Source organism: Struthio camelus, chromosome 2, assembly GCF_040807025.1.
Source record: "Struthio camelus isolate bStrCam1 chromosome 2, bStrCam1.hap1, whole genome shotgun sequence".
Classification (NCBI taxonomy): domain Eukaryota; kingdom Metazoa; phylum Chordata; class Aves; order Struthioniformes; family Struthionidae; genus Struthio; species Struthio camelus.
Genome location: NC_090943.1, coordinates 93,737,932 through 93,756,418, shown reverse-complemented (window position 1 = coordinate 93,756,418; position 18,487 = coordinate 93,737,932). Strand labels below are relative to the sequence as shown.

The 18,487-nt window shown below is 36.6% G+C and overlaps 1 protein-coding gene across 2 annotated transcripts in view; it reads right to left on the bottom strand.

Annotated features, from left to right (window-relative positions):
* ATP9B (ATPase phospholipid transporting 9B (putative)) overlaps positions 1-18,487 on the bottom strand; it is a 179,352-nt gene that overhangs the window by 6,233 nt on the left and 154,632 nt on the right. For both annotated transcript variants that reach the window (XM_068931599.1, XM_068931598.1), the window contains exons 16-26: positions 15,136-15,297; positions 13,876-13,968; positions 10,666-10,749; positions 9,939-10,109; positions 8,269-8,367; positions 5,975-6,064; positions 5,351-5,495; positions 4,934-4,998; positions 4,329-4,484; positions 4,083-4,147; positions 2,779-2,887 (exon numbers count right to left, since the gene is read on the bottom strand). In XM_068931599.1, the coding sequence (XP_068787700.1) occupies positions 2,779-2,887; positions 4,083-4,147; positions 4,329-4,484; positions 4,934-4,998; positions 5,351-5,495; positions 5,975-6,064; positions 8,269-8,367; positions 9,939-10,109; positions 10,666-10,749; positions 13,876-13,968; positions 15,136-15,297 (1,239 nt within the window). The remainder of the gene's footprint in view (positions 1-2,778; positions 2,888-4,082; positions 4,148-4,328; positions 4,485-4,933; positions 4,999-5,350; positions 5,496-5,974; positions 6,065-8,268; positions 8,368-9,938; positions 10,110-10,665; positions 10,750-13,875; positions 13,969-15,135; positions 15,298-18,487) is intronic.

The following is an 18,487-nucleotide window of genomic DNA, read 5'->3' as shown; positions in this document are numbered from 1 at the left end:
CTGCTTGCTTTTATGACTCATTATTGCAAACTTGTGTAGCAATCACATGAAGACAGAATGTGGGGTAGGACGGTTAAGGCCTTAAATAGAAAAATCTACATTTGAGCTTACAGTGCTATAGTTGTTTTTCAGAGGGAAAATTACAATGAAATTAAATTTTATTTATTTTTGTTTTTATGTCTGCTTATTCGAATGTACTCATCAAGAAAAATAGCATTCTGTACCTACTGACCTAAACCTCAAGTAAAACTGTCGTTACTAGTCACTTCTGGATATCAGACAAGCTATCTGCATTTGTAGAATAAACATAGGACCACTATTTTAACATTTCAGTAAGCAGCTATTAGCAAATACACTGTGTCATCTTACTGTGATAGTAAATAAACTGTTTGAATCGTATGCATAAATTAAACAATACTGTTGTACATGTGCATATGAGCCTTGCATCCTGTGAAAGTATTGATGAATTATGTTAGAACTGCAACAGAGTCAAAAAGGTGAGCATTTAAAAGGAGAAGATGACAAAGAAAGCAGCCATTATGCCACAAAAGAAATGATCGTACTAGAATAGGTGAGAATCAGACCTTCACAAAGGTGCTTCAGAAACATTGTGGCTGTAGAAAGTGATTAACTAACTTGCTCTATTACTTCACTACAGGCTAAAATATTTTCTGGATACATACAGTTAATGATGAGATGCCAAAGGCATCTTAATAATTCTGAATGTGGTCTAGAATGCTGGTGGCATACTAAATAGGAAAAACTTTTGGTACAAGGGAAAAAAAATTACTTTTTTCACCCCCTCTGTGAGTGTCTACTTATTTTTCTTTGAGTACTGGGCACTGCTTCCACCGTAAACCATAGCTGCCAACTAATGAGATCTGTGAAATAAGAATGAGCTTGAGTTTCGGTTCACCTTTATGGAACTAGAAAGGGTAAATACACTCCTGAGCCTCTAGAAAACGCTGCACAAAAGGCAGTGAACCATTTTCAGACAGAAGTAGGGAGCCCTCTTGCTGGTACCTCCTTTTCAATTTTCATCTGTTTTTCTAGCTATAGCTCCACAGGAGACACAGTAAGAGCAATACTGAATCACTGCGTCTCCTCCAGGGTATATGACCACACCTACTTTTCTAAACTTTGCTTATTTTCTCTTGTTCCTGCAACAGAGAAAGAGTCTGTCAGTGACTTGTGGCAATACACCCTTTTTTCTTTTAAACTCCAAAGAGTTTTTTCAGCACCAGTATAGCCCAGAAAAGCAAACAAGCCCTAGGAAGGTCATTCTAGCCCATGTCAATATGTGTTTGAGTAACACTAGCTGAATAGCACTGGTAGAGATTTGCATTTAGAGCCCATAATTTGAAAAGGGATGTGCAGAAAAAGGTATGCTTCATAGTGTCATGACTAATGCTGTATGATTGCAAGTCGTTATAATAAACACCCAAAATAAGATTACATTGCAATACTGAAGTCAAATGCAGCTTGTGTAAAGCACATGAATAACTTTTTGTACTACTCATCCATAATTGTTCCATCATCTTTTGGCCCAGAACAATACACTGAACAGCACCCTCCAGTTTCTCCACACTTTTTTTTTTTTTTTTTACACTTCTGAAGAGAATTATTTGAATTCTACTTATTTAAAATTCATATAGGTACAATCTAAGCTAAGAAAGTCAAATGATTCAGTAATTCCAAGAACTGCCATTTAAGCCTAAACAAAAACTTAGTCTGCCTCCCAGGCACTTTCAGAGTACAGGTTAACTTCTGTCTTTGGAAATATGATACTTTCACGTCCCATCAGCAGGTTTCCACAGGCAAAGTAGTCCTTTTAGCAGCTGTTAGGCCAGGCTTTCTTGAGATTAATCATAGGCTGAAGTCTCATAGACGCATAAAGAAACATTTAAAGGTTCTAAAGAGGAGAAAGAGAAGCAAGACCCCCCCAGAAAAGAGAAGAAAACTCTCATAGACGAACACAGCTAGTAACAGCTAATAGCTGATTTAATAAAATTCAAATTACAAAGCTCTGGAAAATCTAGTCTCTCTTCTACTCAAGTCTGCTTCTGAATTTTTAAATATGTCTAAATCTGAAAGAATCTAAAGTCTCTAGAAAGAGTTTTTTTGGTTTTGCCTTGGACTGCAGCTGTTCTGAACCACAGCTTAAGGAGGAAGAGAAGTATTTTTTAAAATAACTTACGAAAACAGAATCTTGAGATTGGATTCACTTTTGTTTGCAAAGAAATGATACACTTCTATCGCTTGCAGATGTGTGCAAACAAAGAAAGCAGTAACTACAGACAATTCAGTTAAGACATTTTGGTTATCAATAGCCCTTATTTTATTTTTATATACATATATTTTTTAAACAAAGCCAGCCTGCTTTTGGAGAGGTCAGTAGTGATTTCTGGGGGACAGGAAAATATAAATCTACAAATTAATCGATCAGTTTAAAAGCAAAAAGAGCTGTGAAAGAGTAAGCTTAAAAAAACCTCCACACCAGAAATCCTAGAGTCAGACTGAAAGCAACTTTTATATCAATATACTTTGATGTTTGAATTATTTTAGTCCAACCATTGTTGACTTAACAACAGCTGTATTAATAGCGCTGAGCAAAACATTTGGTTCTGTGGATTATTTTTATAACATAGGAGTCTGCATTACATTAGTTATGCATCTGTCTTGCCTAGAATACCTTAAATAAGAATTCACAGTTATGGTATCTTTGCACACCACAGATTTGAACACATGCTCATATCTGAGCACCGAGGATGTTTATACCTTTGTGAGATCCTTATAAAGTTCTGGATATAGCAATGCCATTTCTGGTTTCACATCCTGATCCAATACTAGAGAGAAGACTGGAAACATAGTATATATAGTTGCATACCTAGGTGGAGAGAAAGCACATAAATTAAAATTGCATAGTAGAAAAACATCAAACTGATCTATTGAGATCAGTTATTCTTTTAATGGTAATGGAGTTAAACTGGTGGTTCTACCCAGTACTGAGGTAGCTTACCAATATAGCTTTGCAAATGCAATCTGGTCTTAGGCTTCTGAGAGCTGCCAAATGTGAAAAGTTACTGAACTTTTACACACAGTGAAAATAATAAAGACACTTCTGCATATATCAGTCAACCTTATTGTCTGTTACCATACTGACTGTGCATTGTTGCAACCATTTCAAAGACCGAGCAATCATTCATAAAAGATGCCAAGAAAATTAAAGAAAAAACAAGTGCTTTGTTCCTGACATCACAGTATAAGTGGATGAGAAAAGGTCTTAACAGCTCAGCAAGTGGCTCTGAACTTTAGTACGCACATGCCAGTTGTGTATTTGCAGGCCACACAGTACGTGCTTTCCTAGGGGCTAGCACGACTATTTACAAGAATTTACTCTTTGCCTCTGCAGTGCCGGTTGTAATCAGACCTTAATGTGGCTATGATTAAAGTTGCTATTGTTAAGATAAAGTAAAACAAGAAGTATAAAAAGAAGCTGTTAGGACAGAAGGGGAAGAGAACAGGGACAGGCATGAATACAGGCACATACCTCAGCTGCATGACTTGGGGGAACTATACTACTAAAGCAGCTTTTGCAACAAGATCAGGGTGCTTCTAATTCTGCATGCATTCAGCAAAATGGAAACATATGTAGCAGACTTGGTGCAGTGCCCTTTCAGAGGGAATTTCATAGCTAGTAGCTTCAGCTCCCTTTAACAGTCAAAAGCACACGGGATTCTCACGGAGGGCTGTACAGCAATCAGTGTTACAGCTGTAACGGATTTATGAGATTTCCTCCATTGTTTTCACCCCATATGCCTTAAAAGCTACATGATGCCTTCTACTGAAGCTAAGCAGATCCCTCTCACCAGAGAACTTAAAATGATGTTTCCCCACAGGCAGTGCATAACCAACTTGAGTCTGACTTTTTCTTTCTAGACTCATTCCAGGTCTTGTTAGCGTATCAGTGATAAATGTACGAGAAATATGGCAGAAACCAGCTACGAGGTGTTAATTAAGAAAAAAAAAAGTTAGCTTGACATAACTATTACTGGATACCATAGCTGTTGATTTTAACTTACCCTACCATTAGGAATCCTTGGTATAAGGGAACAGATGCAAAATAGAAGACTGATGAAAATACAGCCTAAAAATAAACCAAACAAATAAAAATCACAAAAGAGAAGTCACCAATAAAATATATTTTTAATGTAAGTGTACATACAAAACATTATAATAAAGAACAAAAAATATAGCAATACAGCTTAAGATTTTGAAGTGTTAAAAAAGAGCTGTGGTATTCTTAAGTAAAACAAAGTTTTAAATACCTGCATAGTTGAAATAATAAGGCCTCGGTGCATGACAAATTGACCAAGTGCTGCCGATCTTTTGTAACTGTTTCGACCATGTACCATCAGCAGCCTACCTATGTGTTTGAATTGTGTGATAGAAAAGTCAGCTGCTAGGGATGCTTGTTTTCCCTCCTAGAATAAAACAAAAATATTCCAAAAGTGAAATGAGTGTAGAGCGTGCTGTTCAAATTTCAAAATTCTAACTGATAATCCAGCTAAAAAGTAAAATTGGCTCCTGCTGCAGAAATCAATCGCGCAACATGACATAAAGGGCAATCTTTAGTATGTGTTTTACGATGCAGTAGCTATAACAAGTAAGTTTGCCTATCCTGTAAATGCATATACATACAGAAAATAACTATAGTGTTTCCTGCCTTTCTTGCGTTTCATATTTAAAAAGATAAAGCAGAGGATATAGGAGCAAAGAAGCATTAGTTCAAAGATTAAGTTTCTTGTATCATCTTACAGCATACGTTAATTAGAATCATGGAGTTAGTTACTGTTTTAAGAATAAAGCTTCCAGGTTAATATTACTATACTATCACGGGTCACATATTTGACAACGAAACTGGTAACATTACCTTGCCTTCAATTCCAATTCCACAGTCGGCTGCTTGGATCATGCTGACATCGTTTCCTCCATCACCTGGAAAACGTGACTGCAACATTCAGCTCTTCAGAGGTTTTACTCTCCTGGCCTTAAGTATTTTAGCAATGTCTTATATACCTTTAAATTTTTACAGCTACTCTATGGTTTATGACTAATGACTTCAGCAACCAAGCCTTTTTTCCTGTGGAATAAAAAAAATCACCACACCTTTCTCAGGTAATGAGAAAGGTTCTCTCTCTTAAAGAGTTGCAATATTCAGCTATGTAATACCTAGCTGTTAATAAAGATGCCTTTGGCTTTGTTTCAACTACTTCTCAATGGTGCCATCTACTGCTTAACTTTATTACAGATTTTAGCTCCTGCACATGAAGATAGTACCAACAGTTACCTATTGCACACGTGCGCTTTCCAGTGTGGTGTTGTAGCAGTTTCACGATATGGGCTTTTTGGGTGGGAGAACAGCGGCAGCACACTACAGCAGGGCACTGACAGGCCAACTCAACAAATTCATGTTCATAGTACTTCAGACAAACCTACGGAAAAAAAACGCATTTTACATTTATTTTTAAGATTAAATAACATTGCACATAGTCTAACAGGAAAACAGCATAAAAAATGCTCTCTTATGAGGTTTTGCTTGCACAACATCCATCTGGGAGACACCCCCCCCCCACGTTCTGCTGACTGTGATTTTTTTATTGCAGACTGCCATTCCTTTCTCTTTTGGCTGGCTAACACTCTTTGGGGTTAACAGAAGAGACAAAAGTACTAGATCATACTGTATATAAATTAAATTCTGTCACTATACAGAAGACCAGAGAACCAGTAGAATCTGATTGTCTAGAACACATATCCTCTGATTAGCCCTCGATGAAAAGTGACAGTAACTGTAAGAACAATTTAAAGCATAGACAAATGTTGCAAAACATTTAAGAGCATGAAGACACTAATATTTTAATTTTTGGACATAAGGATACAGATAAATATACTTTGGCAGAAACTGAGCTCTTACCTCAAGTGAGTCCCCAGATATTACCAAGGCACAATCATGCTTCCTTCTAAAGGCATTTAGTTCTAAGTGAGCCTCTCCTCGAGTGGTAACCTTAAAAAACAAAAAAACTTTCAATTAAAATATTTTCTTATATTCTTAAAAGAATCTCCCAAAATAAATCAGATTTTGAGAAACCAAACCCAGGAAGTCTTGATTCTTGAACTAGTGTTTTACCTAATGCATGCCCAATGCCCACAGAATGTGTCTACAAGGAGGAGAAAGAGTAATTTTCGCACAAGAAAGATCTGTGTAGGTAGCGTAATTGGTTCCTCAAGGTGAACTTGGGCTAAAAAAACAAACAAACAAAAAAAAAAGAGAAAAAAACCCACTGTAAAATATCTCAGGTTCAAGCTGACCTGAGTAATTCCATCTAGGCAGGGCTAGGGGAAAAAACGCACCCCAATTCAGAAAAAAATGAATTTGTTTATTAACCTGTAAGATGTACTTTTACAATAACGCAAGATGTTCATATTAATAGTCCCTTCAGTTTGGATAAGCAGATGTAGAGAATTAAAGAGGCACAGAAAAATGCTCACTAGCACTAATCCTTCTGGATCTTGCACAAGTGTGCAGGATCAAGTGGCACAACACGTAAGGATTACATTATACAACTTTTGTTTACATTACTGTTGTTACAGAGAGGCCTAGCTGTGAAATGAAAAATGATTTAGAGGTTACCAAATGGACTTCAGAAGGTTTCACCTAGAACATGGAACATCAAAAATTTACACTACCATCAGATTTTGAAGGGACTCACAGTAAATTGAGCTATATTAAAGTGCACCTGCAAACAGCCAAATCCATACACACACCTGAATTCACATTTTTCCCCCCACCTTCCCCAGAATTAAATATGTACAGAGAAAGCTCCTACTCTCCCAACTGTTAGGGACCAAGAATCACATAGGCCCACATTACAGAGATTAAGATATGTCAGCACTTGGCACATACTAATGAGCATTAATTGCCCACTCTCTATCCTACTTTTCAGCGAATAGAGGAAGGTTTTTTTTTTTTTTTTTTAAGTCTCTCTAGAACAATACAGAAGAGCATCAAAAAAACGCATATTTTTGGAAAGCCAAAGTAGTAAACATTTCATTTACTAATTTATATTTAAAATAGGAGTGTTAAAGTGCCTGGTGTTTTCTTAGGTTAATCTATTAGTTATTTCTTTGCAACAAATACAGCCACAGAAATAATTCTATAAATTTATTTTCTAACTAATTTAAAACTTCATGTATTCTAAATTAACACAGTTTTATACTGATCTCTTACTATTAGATGAGGTAATGAAAATAAAAATCTGACTCAAACTAAATAGATTTGGTTCAGGAAGACTTAATTTGTGGTGTTACAACACGGAAAGGTCAACAAAAATTGATCTGAAGTTTTATCAGAAGCATTAATAATTTAATTGCAAATAGTCTGCAGGGCCTAATTTGCCATTCTGATGCTTCAGAAGAAACCACATTTACATGTAAATTATATTCAAATAATTATTTCTGTAGGTGCAAGTGGTTCATTTAGAACAAACACAGACATATTACGTCTGATCACACAGCATCAATCAACATCTGGAAAATCTTTATTTTTGTCTGAACTCAGTGGAGTTGATGCTATGCAATTATAACAAAAATGTACAGAAGCAGGTAATCAGTTTACTTCTCTAACAATTATTTTAAACAGATTGTTAATAGAGTGCAAACAGTTTACTGGAAAATCATAACAGACAAAACATTTCTGATTTTCTGATTTTGATTTGAACTGTGTCTACGCAGTGACCTTTGGCATCACAGTTTAATTCAGAAGTACGTCTGCCTAATTCTGAAGAACTATATTAATAGAGCTAATGGAATAAGCAAGAACTGTATTCAGATTCAATCTGAATTCCTGGAGACTACTACAAGCTACTGGCTCAGCACTTTACACAGGCCTCTGTTCATCATTCTTCAGGGGTGCTGTGTAAGGGAAGAATGTGAAACACAGGTAGAACCTGGTCACCCAGTCATGAATGCACATATTTTTGGAGACTATCAAGATATCTGGGAAAAAAACCCTCTCAAACAGAGGCAATGCTTTATAATTTTAGATCCTTGAACAATGGCCTAATTTAAGTATTATTCTACTGACTGTTACGACACCCACTATAGTTAACACACCATCTTTCGCAACAAGTGGCCAACAAATAAAGCGGCATTGGTATTAGCCTAACTCTCCTTTGATGAGCCAGTAAAAAAAATTGCAACTATACTTACAGGTCTGAAAATATGAATATCTTGAGTCCTAGATACTAAGTGAGAACTTTTCGCAATGCAAGTTGCTGTCTCCAGTTTATCTCCTGTTAACATCCATATCTGTAAAATAATTTAAAAGTTAATTCTGTTCAACGCTAATGTCACTGTTCTCCAAATCTAAATGACATCTCTCCTCGATCTTTTTCTGGTACCCTGAGCAACTAGATTACTGGTGAAAATATACCGATGTGTGCATTTTTAACGAAAACTAATGAATAGTTTTTACTGTAGTAACATACAAAGAAGAAAACTATTTTGACTTTAAGCAGCTTCCCTTCCTCCTCCCTTTTCACAAGGGCCAGTGTCTCAGTTTCCATGAGGATGGGGGGAAACTCTGGAAACCCACTGAGAACCCAACAACAGAAAAAGCAGAGAAGCCTTTCCCTATGGCCCAATACCATCTTGATCAAAAGACAGAGCACGCAGTTAACTGCAAAACAGAAAACTAAGGAGATAACCCAGTAACATTACGCAAAATAACTGTCTGGTCCCAGTGAGAACCTGTCAGAAAGCAGCAGCCAAATTATCAACAGTATCTCCTGATGGCAGATCAGCCCAAGTACTCCAAAGAAATCCTACCCACTGACCATCCAGAACTGGGGTGAAGGCATTCCTTAAAGATCAAAAAATAAAGCTGAGGATCCATTTATTCTCACAGAGAGACAGATTCCTTCTCCCTCTACCCCTTAACACTAAAAAAATTGAAGGATGCACCATGGGCCCCAGACCAAACCTAGACCTTCTGCTAGAACAGATGGCAGAAGACAGAATGTCCTAAACCGCACAAGTTATTAGCGGACAGTTACCAGGTAAGTTAACAGTTTTAACTCAATTAATCCACAAGCCTCGGTCTGCTGTTCCCTCACTTACAGGGAGGCTTCCTCTCCTCCCTGCAAAGCAAAATGACCTCTTCAAGCAAAACAAACGCTCTATCTGATTCAGTTCAACCAATGCAACGTCAACACATCTTTTCTCTGCAAAGAATACGGCGCTCTACATTAAGGAGAATTTATATAATCTTACCCACTCCCCTCAGACAATAAATATTCCTCACATCTTTCCTTCAAACCCTCTCTCAAACAAATCCATTACTTCTAAATGTGTCATTGATAGCACTCTAGCATGCTCTGCCCAAGAGTGAAGCACCCCAAACAAAGCACAGCCTCCTGTGCAAAACTTTGACATTGCACCTTTAATCCGACCTGAAGAAACTCCAAGGGCAGTTCTGAACTCTAGCTCAAATAATTCATCCTTTTGATCTTTGCTGAGAGTTCTCACAAGTACCAAATCTGAAAATTGTAACATGACTCTTGTGCCTAACTCCTTTAGTATAAATTTCAAGTAGGAAAGCTTACTGTAGCGGGCTGTAAGAGAAGAAAGGACAGAAGTTGCATAAATTCTTCTGTGGGTAGTTATCCTATAGAAGCATGCTTCTGCAAAGAAATCTGTGGAGGACAAGGGAAATTCCTCTATAACGCCTATTTGTGTCTGCTAGCTTATGCCCAGCACATACTTAAGACTTTGCCTAGTTCTTGCATGTATGAACCTGACTGTATACAGACATAATTCATGTATCTGTATAAAAAAGTTAATAAACGATAACCTGTATGTCAGCAATATGTTTTCAGTACCTTTATTCCAGCATTTCTTAACATCTCTAGAGTTGGTCTAACATCTGCTTGCAGTTGATCTTCTACTCCAGTGAGACACAGCAACTCCATTTCTCGCTCCAAACTCTCCACAACAGCAGCAACCTTCAGGGTTCTGTCATGTATACTTAACTTTGCTTGGTTGTATCGACTCTGCACAAACACAAAATCACTTAGAAAGACATTGCTGTGACTTAAAAGTGCACATCCAGTTTATCCATCAGTTATAACATGGCTTCATCGGGCTATATATTTGTATTTAAATACTTCTAAGACAGCAAATGTTTGAAAGAACAAATTTTACTTCACAAACTATAAATGTTATATGTGTTTTTTTTTCCAGCAGCTTATCTCAAGAGAGAAGCTTCCGAATACCTACTAAGAATTAGGCATCACAGCAGCAACTGCTCTCATTTTTGAGGGCAAGCAGATTTTTAGCCCACACTGAAGCCACAGAATTAACATTAGGCTATCTTCTGGGAAGATATAATCCAAATATACAATAAAGCTAAACAGTATCCTATGTATGACTGCAGAAGCGTTACTAACTAATGACAAAGAGAGCACACGATAATTATCAATATTTTAATTATGAATGTTCTTCCTTACCATCTTAATTACAAAAATAGAAGCACTCCCCTTGAAGCATCTAAATATGACAAAGCAAAAGAGCTGTGCTAATAATATTGATCATTCTATCCCTTCATACCTCAAAATCTTGATACTGTTCTTCAGTCAGTGATTTTTTGGCAACAACCAGAGTACGCAGTCCTTCTCGTGCCATATTACCACACTAAACAGACCAAAATATAGAATAATCATGCAAATATTTAACTGTTTGTAGTGTACAAATATTTCATACTACACATTAATGAGGGGATATCCGTACCACAACATTTTGGGTTTTAGTCTGTTAAGTTAGTTTTAACACTAGATAAGATGATATCCAAGCAGTATATGGAGAGAAAACATTCAGTTAATTTGCAAAGACTTCTATTAGTGACACATTTTGACTGAGTAATTCAGTTTGAGAAACTTCTTGAGCATACTTCATGTAAAACTCAACCCCTTCAGTCCCTAACTACGATACTCTTCTGACAAAAACATTCAGAGAAAGGCCAAAGAGATCATCGCCGTCTTCTAATACAGTATAAGACATCTTTCAGCACTCTAACAGCATAGCACTGTCAGAGCTAGAGCGTTCTGTGGAAAAGACAGAAGATGGGTATTAACTCTCATGCTACCACCAGCTTATCAAGACAGCTGGACTTCGTGCTGCAGTGATGAGATCGCTTTCTTAAGTTGAATTAAAATCAACACAAAAAAACCACATGATACCTGCTCCACCCTAAAATATGCCTTGTTCTTGGTCAAGGTGAAGCACATAAATGATCTGCAACTCTTCGGATTAGCTACTAGGAAAAGCATGGGACACTCCATCTCCTGTACTCTCAGTTGAAGAATTAAACTGGCTAAGATATTGCAATCAGAATACATCGATAAATGGTAATTTACTGAACTGTAAGAATATGTGTAGCAAATTCCACATACACCTGTTTCAAAGTTAAGTACTCCACAAGTCTACACAGATCAATGAATGACTAGAAAGCTGTCTAAAAGTTCACAGGCAACTGTGAAACTCAGGAATGTTGAGATAACACAGAGTCCCCAGAGAATTTCTGAAACCAAAAAAGAGTTGACACAAATACATGTAATAGAAAAAGAAAAAAGAAAAATAACAATAAAAAAATCAGACATTCAGCAACATGCAGAATGTCAGGGAAGTACACAAAAATATATTTTCATTCTGTTAAACTCTTTTGTAGACTATTCTGGAGGAACTTTGTGGCATAAGAGATGGGCAAATATGCCATATGAACATAAATGCTATATTCTTAATCAAGTGACTCTAGAGAGTAGTATCTAAAACCTGGTTGCCTGAACTCATGCAAATAAACAGCTGAGAAAAAAACTGAAACTTACTCCTTTAAATACAGGGCTACCACATCCACCTAGGTTCTCAAATATGATGCTGCATACAGTATATAACACAACTTTCAAGGGAAAGAGAGCCTCTGCAAAAATTTTAGCTAAGTCTCTCTTTAATCTTAGGTATAGGAGTTAAGAAAGAAACCAAAAGCAGCACTTAAGACTCTGCCTTTTGCCTTTGTCTCTAAGCAGAGGTGCTGGACTGCTCCATTTAGATGGAGTTAGAAAAGGCGACCACGGGGGAAAGTTTAATCTTTTGTGACCTCCAGTTGGAAAATTATCATCTTAAACTTTGCTTAGAATCACTTCATTGTAGTCATTCACTCCACACAAACAGAGCGCAATTACTTTGCTAAAGTTAACCCTGTAATATGTGTTAAAACTAACAGAAACTGAAGTGGATTCTACTTTTTCCAGCTACAGGTAGGCAGTTTTATTCTATACTCCGAGGGAAAGTAAATTATATTTTAGATTACGTTTTCACTGACATCTAATTACTTCATTCCTGAAAAGATTCGTGTTCCCCTCACCCTTCCTTACAGTCATCCACCAGCCTTCCATAGCCTCTTAATTCTTCTCACAGACATTTGCATTAGCTACGCTGTATATTAATACTCCGTGAGTGCAATGTATTTGAATTACCATTGGCACAACCCTTAGTTTTCAGCACTGTCACCTGCCCTTAAGGTACACTGTGAAGGGCTGAATATGTTACTACTAGATAACTGCAAACACCAGCTAGGCTGAACAAAGCACTAAATAATATATTGTGAATAATAAAAGTCATCGTATGACAAGATGTGGCAAAATACCTCTAACATTTACAAATCTACTCGTACTCATACAGAATAGCTACAAACAGAATGAAGAACAATCGTGCTTCAGCTGCCCCAAACAAAGTGGTACGCTATTGGTAAACCAGTCAACTGTAAGAAAAATTCTTTTAGGCCGAAAATTTAAAATACATTAAAATTATTTTTAAGGTATGTAGAAAATATGCCTGGCACTAGTAGAAGGTCTCAAGCATTAAGAATAGTCTTAAATAGCATGAAAACTTCTGTCTTAATGACAGCGGCTGTCTGGTGCAAAACATTTATTGATTTGACCTCATAAAGCTAAATAAATTAAACAAGTATTTTACAATTAATTGTGTATCATTATCACCAAAACTAATTTTTATGACATTTTGCTAGGTCTTGAGGGAGTTTAATTTATTCATGTCCCTGAATAAATCAAACTGCCCTGCAGCAGATATTGATTCATATTGCCAATACCATTATGAACATACATGGTGTAATCATTGTATTAACATATTGTCTGCATGCAGGGTCAAAGAAAGATGACTACTGGTATCTACTACAGCCACACAGTGAAAAATAATCAGTTTTGAAATTCAGTCACTAGCTATTTTACATTAAATTTAATAAATGTGGCAAAAGTTATTTCAATCTGGCTACATCCCTTACGGAACTTCATAATTCATAGTAATAATTCAGTGTAGAGCTGGATAAAAGGGCATTTAGCAATAAATAGGTTTATAATAGAATACTTCTCAGAAGTAATTAGGTTTTATGTGAAAGGTCAGTCAATGAAAAAAAATTCCCTTGGTTTAAGTAGCTATGCTCTGTTATGACTGCTAGCTTTACCTTTTCATGTGTTATACAAGAATTGGAAGCAATTCTAATTTTTTAAAACCCAATCAAGATATACACAACTGAACTTCAAAACTCATTACTGCATTGGCTCAGGATCTCCTTCTGGAACCTATTCCATTAACATTTGTGTAAAAAAAAAGAAAAGAAAAGAAAAGAAAAGAAAAAAATATATATTTTCTCATGTTCATTACCAATTTCTAGTATAAATTTGTTTCAAGCACGAAGTATAGTGTTCAGCTGCTTCTCCTAAGAAGGAAACAAATTTTGTTTCTTACCTCTTCTTCTAACCAATCATTGTACTGTACAATAGTGGACATTGCAACATCTGCACCTTTCATGTAAAATGTAATTTCTCCCGAAGATTCATCCTAAAATTTTACAAAAAAAAAAAAAGGAAAAAAGTTGTCTATATGATAGAAACAATCATCTACAAGTAACCTTTTATTTTGTAGTTGCCAATGGCTTACCAACTATGAAAGACTGGAAGTACTTTGCAAAGAGGTAGATAAATTTTATTATTTGATGTTAATATTTCCAGTGACATCTCTGGATCCTTTGAGATGCACATTTCCTAATTTCTGATATATCAGAGGATCAGTTTTAACTGCCGTCAGTTTGAGTGACAGGTTCTGACCATCTAACACGTTTGTCCTTTCTAAATTTTAAAATATCACTGTTACGCCTGTTCAAATGACTGAAATATTTTTGTTTCTTTTGTGGCATATAAGGTACACACTTCAGGATAAAGCTCACCTTGTATTTCTGAAATTGCTAGGTAATTAAAAATTAACAAATAACTGAGTAGTGCAACATGTGACAGAGGTTTTAATGATGAAGCAGTCATTGTGTATGTAGAGAATTCACACTCAGATAAGTATTATCTGAATCAGGAGCTTCTGATGTATGGTCTGTTGCAGAAAGGATGGATTCATCTGATCTGCAAACTCCTTAAAATATCTAAAAATGCCTCCGCTACACTGTCAAACATGCTATTAGTGCCAATTGTGCTTAATGAAACACAGACATGCCAAGATCTCTCTTCAGACTCGAGCAAGCATGCACTCTGCAGCCTCAAGTACCCCAGAGAGATGACACGCCTGGCTTGCCACCTGCTGGCAAAGATGGAAAGGGATGAGCTTGGCACCTATTTACTGTGACTTGGCAATGATCTACCTGATTTAACTGCCATCTGAAGCTGTTCTGCTGCAGTGCCTGATTTTAGGTAGGAAGAAGAGAAAAGTATAGAGCATGCATGGCTTAATCACTAAAAATTCCTTCTTTCTAGCATGGGGTGCTGGCTTCCTTGTACCTGAGGTTTTAACGGTCATTACTGTGCCCTCATGTGGATATCTGACAGACACCTAAACACATACCTGCCAAATCTCAGACCCTGTGGCGTACCCATACTGGGTCTGGAAATGCAGAAGCAGTAGTAGTATATGAAGATGTGAACTACTATTTCAATAAGTTTTAGCCATTAGCTTAACACTTGATAAGGCAAGCAATTCTTGAGAAACAAACAAACAAAAAATTACCCTAACTATGATCCCCATGCGCTTGCTCTCAGAAGTGAAGGGGAAAATTTGCAGAATATAGTATGTCAGAATGTGTCCACCAGGGGTCTTCAGTTGCATTGAGGTCAAATCTCTGTTAACCAGCGTAAGACCAACACTCTCTGTCCATTGTACCAGAGCTACCTAAAAAGAGAAAGAAAAGACATGTTTAAGCGTGAAAGGTCAATCATACCCCTATGTAAATTAGGCTAAAACCAAACAATTGTTGTTAAGGTAAAAGTCAAAACTCCTCCAAGATCCAGAAAAAGCACCAGTGAGTAGCAAGTGTCTGAATATAAAACCTTAATAACTTAGAATGAGTACTTTTCTACAAAAAGCTTACAAAGATTCTTATGAGGAATACAAACACTTATTTATTCCTGTCAATAAGGCATTCAGAATATGCTGTTCAGAAATTACAGTTTTTATGCAAAAACCAGACTTATTTAAACCACACTTAAAGGGCCACCAGTAGAAGTTCTGCAAAAATAGTAATGCAATTTCTGCGCCACAAAGTAAAAGATCTTGGCGCAATTTCCACAAAACATTTATTTAGACATAGAATTACATGCAGGGTTAGAATCTGTAATATGCAAATACATCTTATTTAGTTTTTCAGTGTACTTCCTTCACTTGCATCTTTTTATTACTTTTGTGTCAAATATACTACAGTTAAGTCCTTGCCACATCAAATGACATGGAAATCTAACTTTTACAACTCTGCTTCTCACAAACATGCTTGTTAATGTCCCTTTTACAAACCCAGAAAAGCTGCACTACATAGTAGTCACTATCGACTGCTATTACACGGAATCTTAAGTGCCTATGTTAGTGATTCATAATTTTTTTTTTTTTTGAAATTTTGCTACTCTGAAGTGCATGACTTTTAGCTTTTTTCCTCCACGTTATTCTTTAAACAATGCAGTAGCTATTTTTAAAACGTTATCACCACCGTTGGGATTTTTTCCTTCAAAAAATTAATACTGTAGGAAAACTGCTTTACTGCTAGTTTATATACTAGCCATATTCCCTAGCTGATAAAAAAGCCTCCTCCTAAATCCTGTTTTTATTTTTCCAAATGCTAATCATTACTAGATACCAAATTTTTAAAGAAAAAAAAATAATTATAATGAAAGCTAACAAATTTTATGGAACCTGCCTCTGTTGTTAATCTCAGTTAGGAGAAAGAGGAGAGAAAAATTAAAATCAAGCAGTCTAATGAGAGATGTAAGTAGTAAAATCCTGAGGTAAGGTCAACAGACATGATAACTAAAGCCTGCTGAGAATTTGATCCACAGTGAGTAAATCATCATGTAGCTTCTTACAAAAGTTTAAAATGGGGGGGGGGGGAGCAGAGAAAACAAACACAAAAAACATGAGCAGCTGCGTGAATCCCTAAGACACCCAAGTCAGTAGTAGTGTGCTCCATTTCTTTTTCTTTCTGTAACTGAGTCAGTGTAGGCACCAATAAATGAAAATTGAGAGACACAGCTACAGAAAGAAAAAGAAAAGGAGCACACTGTAAAAACCACACCAATTTTAAATCTAAAAATCACAGGAAAAGTCTTTTTTAGAGATTTTTCTCCTTCAATAAGAGTACCATATAGGCTGTAAGCGATCCAATACTCCCAAGGTTAATTTTCAATTTTCACAGTGAAAGGTTACTATTACATTCTGACCTGTAAATTGCATCTTTCTACTAATACCCTATCATCTCATTTGTGTCCTTTTGCAAGCTAGGACTTAAGTGTTCTATATTTGGTGACTCACATCTGTTTATTATTTCGTTTATGCTTGGCTTCACCGAACATTTGAATTAGCATTTTGTAGCAGAGTCATTTTAGATTCTTATACCTGGTCTATAATTTTTTCTCTTTCAAATTGATCAGGGCAAACACCATAGCAAAAGTGGTCAATAAGGCTCAAGAGTCAAACGGATGCCTAAAAGGCAACTGAGCAAATTTGAGAGCAACACATTAAGTTAACTTTGGCTCCTGTCATTCAGAACGTGTCAGAGAAGCTAGACCCTCACAGCATCCAGAACATAGCCAAGTCTTAGCACTAAATATCTGAAGTTTTTAGAATACTACATACTTAAAAATTTGTATACATACATACTGAATGGCTGTATGAGGTTCAGAAAAAGTGTTCAGAAAAACTCTTTTCGTGAGGTTTCCCCTCTCAAGTATATCCGGCTCTCTTCAATACTTTTTGATACTTTACAATAAAACTGTCTTGCAATCTAGTGTGCGAACACCAAGAACCCCTAAGAATGCCAGGTAAACACAGCAGCTGGAGCTTCCCCAGCACTTGACATATTTGATGGAATAATATAAAGCAACTAAAGAATAGGCACACAGGAAAAACTTAGCTGGAGATGCTACCATTTTGCTTTAAAATAATCCATTCAATTATACTATTTACTTTCTGATAACCATTGATTTCTTAACATGCATAGATTAAAATGGGTTAATTTTCCCTGAATCCAGGTTAGGTACTTATTTGAATACCTTGTGGATCTCATCTGCCTCATCACCCAAATTTCTGTCCTATGGAAATCTGTTTCCTGGAGGCAGAAGTATGTTGGCAGACATAGGTTCTCCTGGTACGGAGACTGAAGCATGCACCTCAGCCCGTAACTGTGCAGTCCTCCTGGGACTGGTAACACAGAGTTAGAGAGAGCTGTCTGGCTTATATCTTGTTATTTAGCTCCTTCATTAGTAGCCATCCAAAGGATAAAATCAGTTACCTACCTTGACATGACAAGCTGAAAATGATTTTTGCACATTATAAATGAAGACAGCAGATATTTGCCATGAGCTAATGAAATGGCTATCCAACAGATCTGACAAAAAGTTATAGAAACACACCTCGTTCAGTGTTTTCTACCCCAAATCCTTCAGATCTTTCTATTTTATCACATGCTGGCTGTCGAGCACTGCTTGTCTCCATCAAAACTCTTTCTCCACAAGCAGCTTCCAGCTCCTCAGAGCTGCCATATTTCATGGCCCAAAATATTAAACTAATTACTACAGCAGATATTTCCGAAGTTAAACGCAGGGACTTCACAAGGAAACTCTTCCAACTAGTGGGCAAAGAACCAACTGTGCAACCAAGAGATCCACATCCTAAATCGACTGTTTAATTTAACAGTAATACCAGCTCAGTAGCTTCTTTTGAGTGTGACTGTGCGCCAGTTCTGGAAGAAGCAAATCTGCTTTGAGCAAGGCATGAAGAGGGGAAACTTCAGAAGCACTGTTGTTACTGACCGTGGCAACTGTGCACACTATTGCAACAGTTTGGGGACATAACCAACCTATCTGTTTAGAAATGC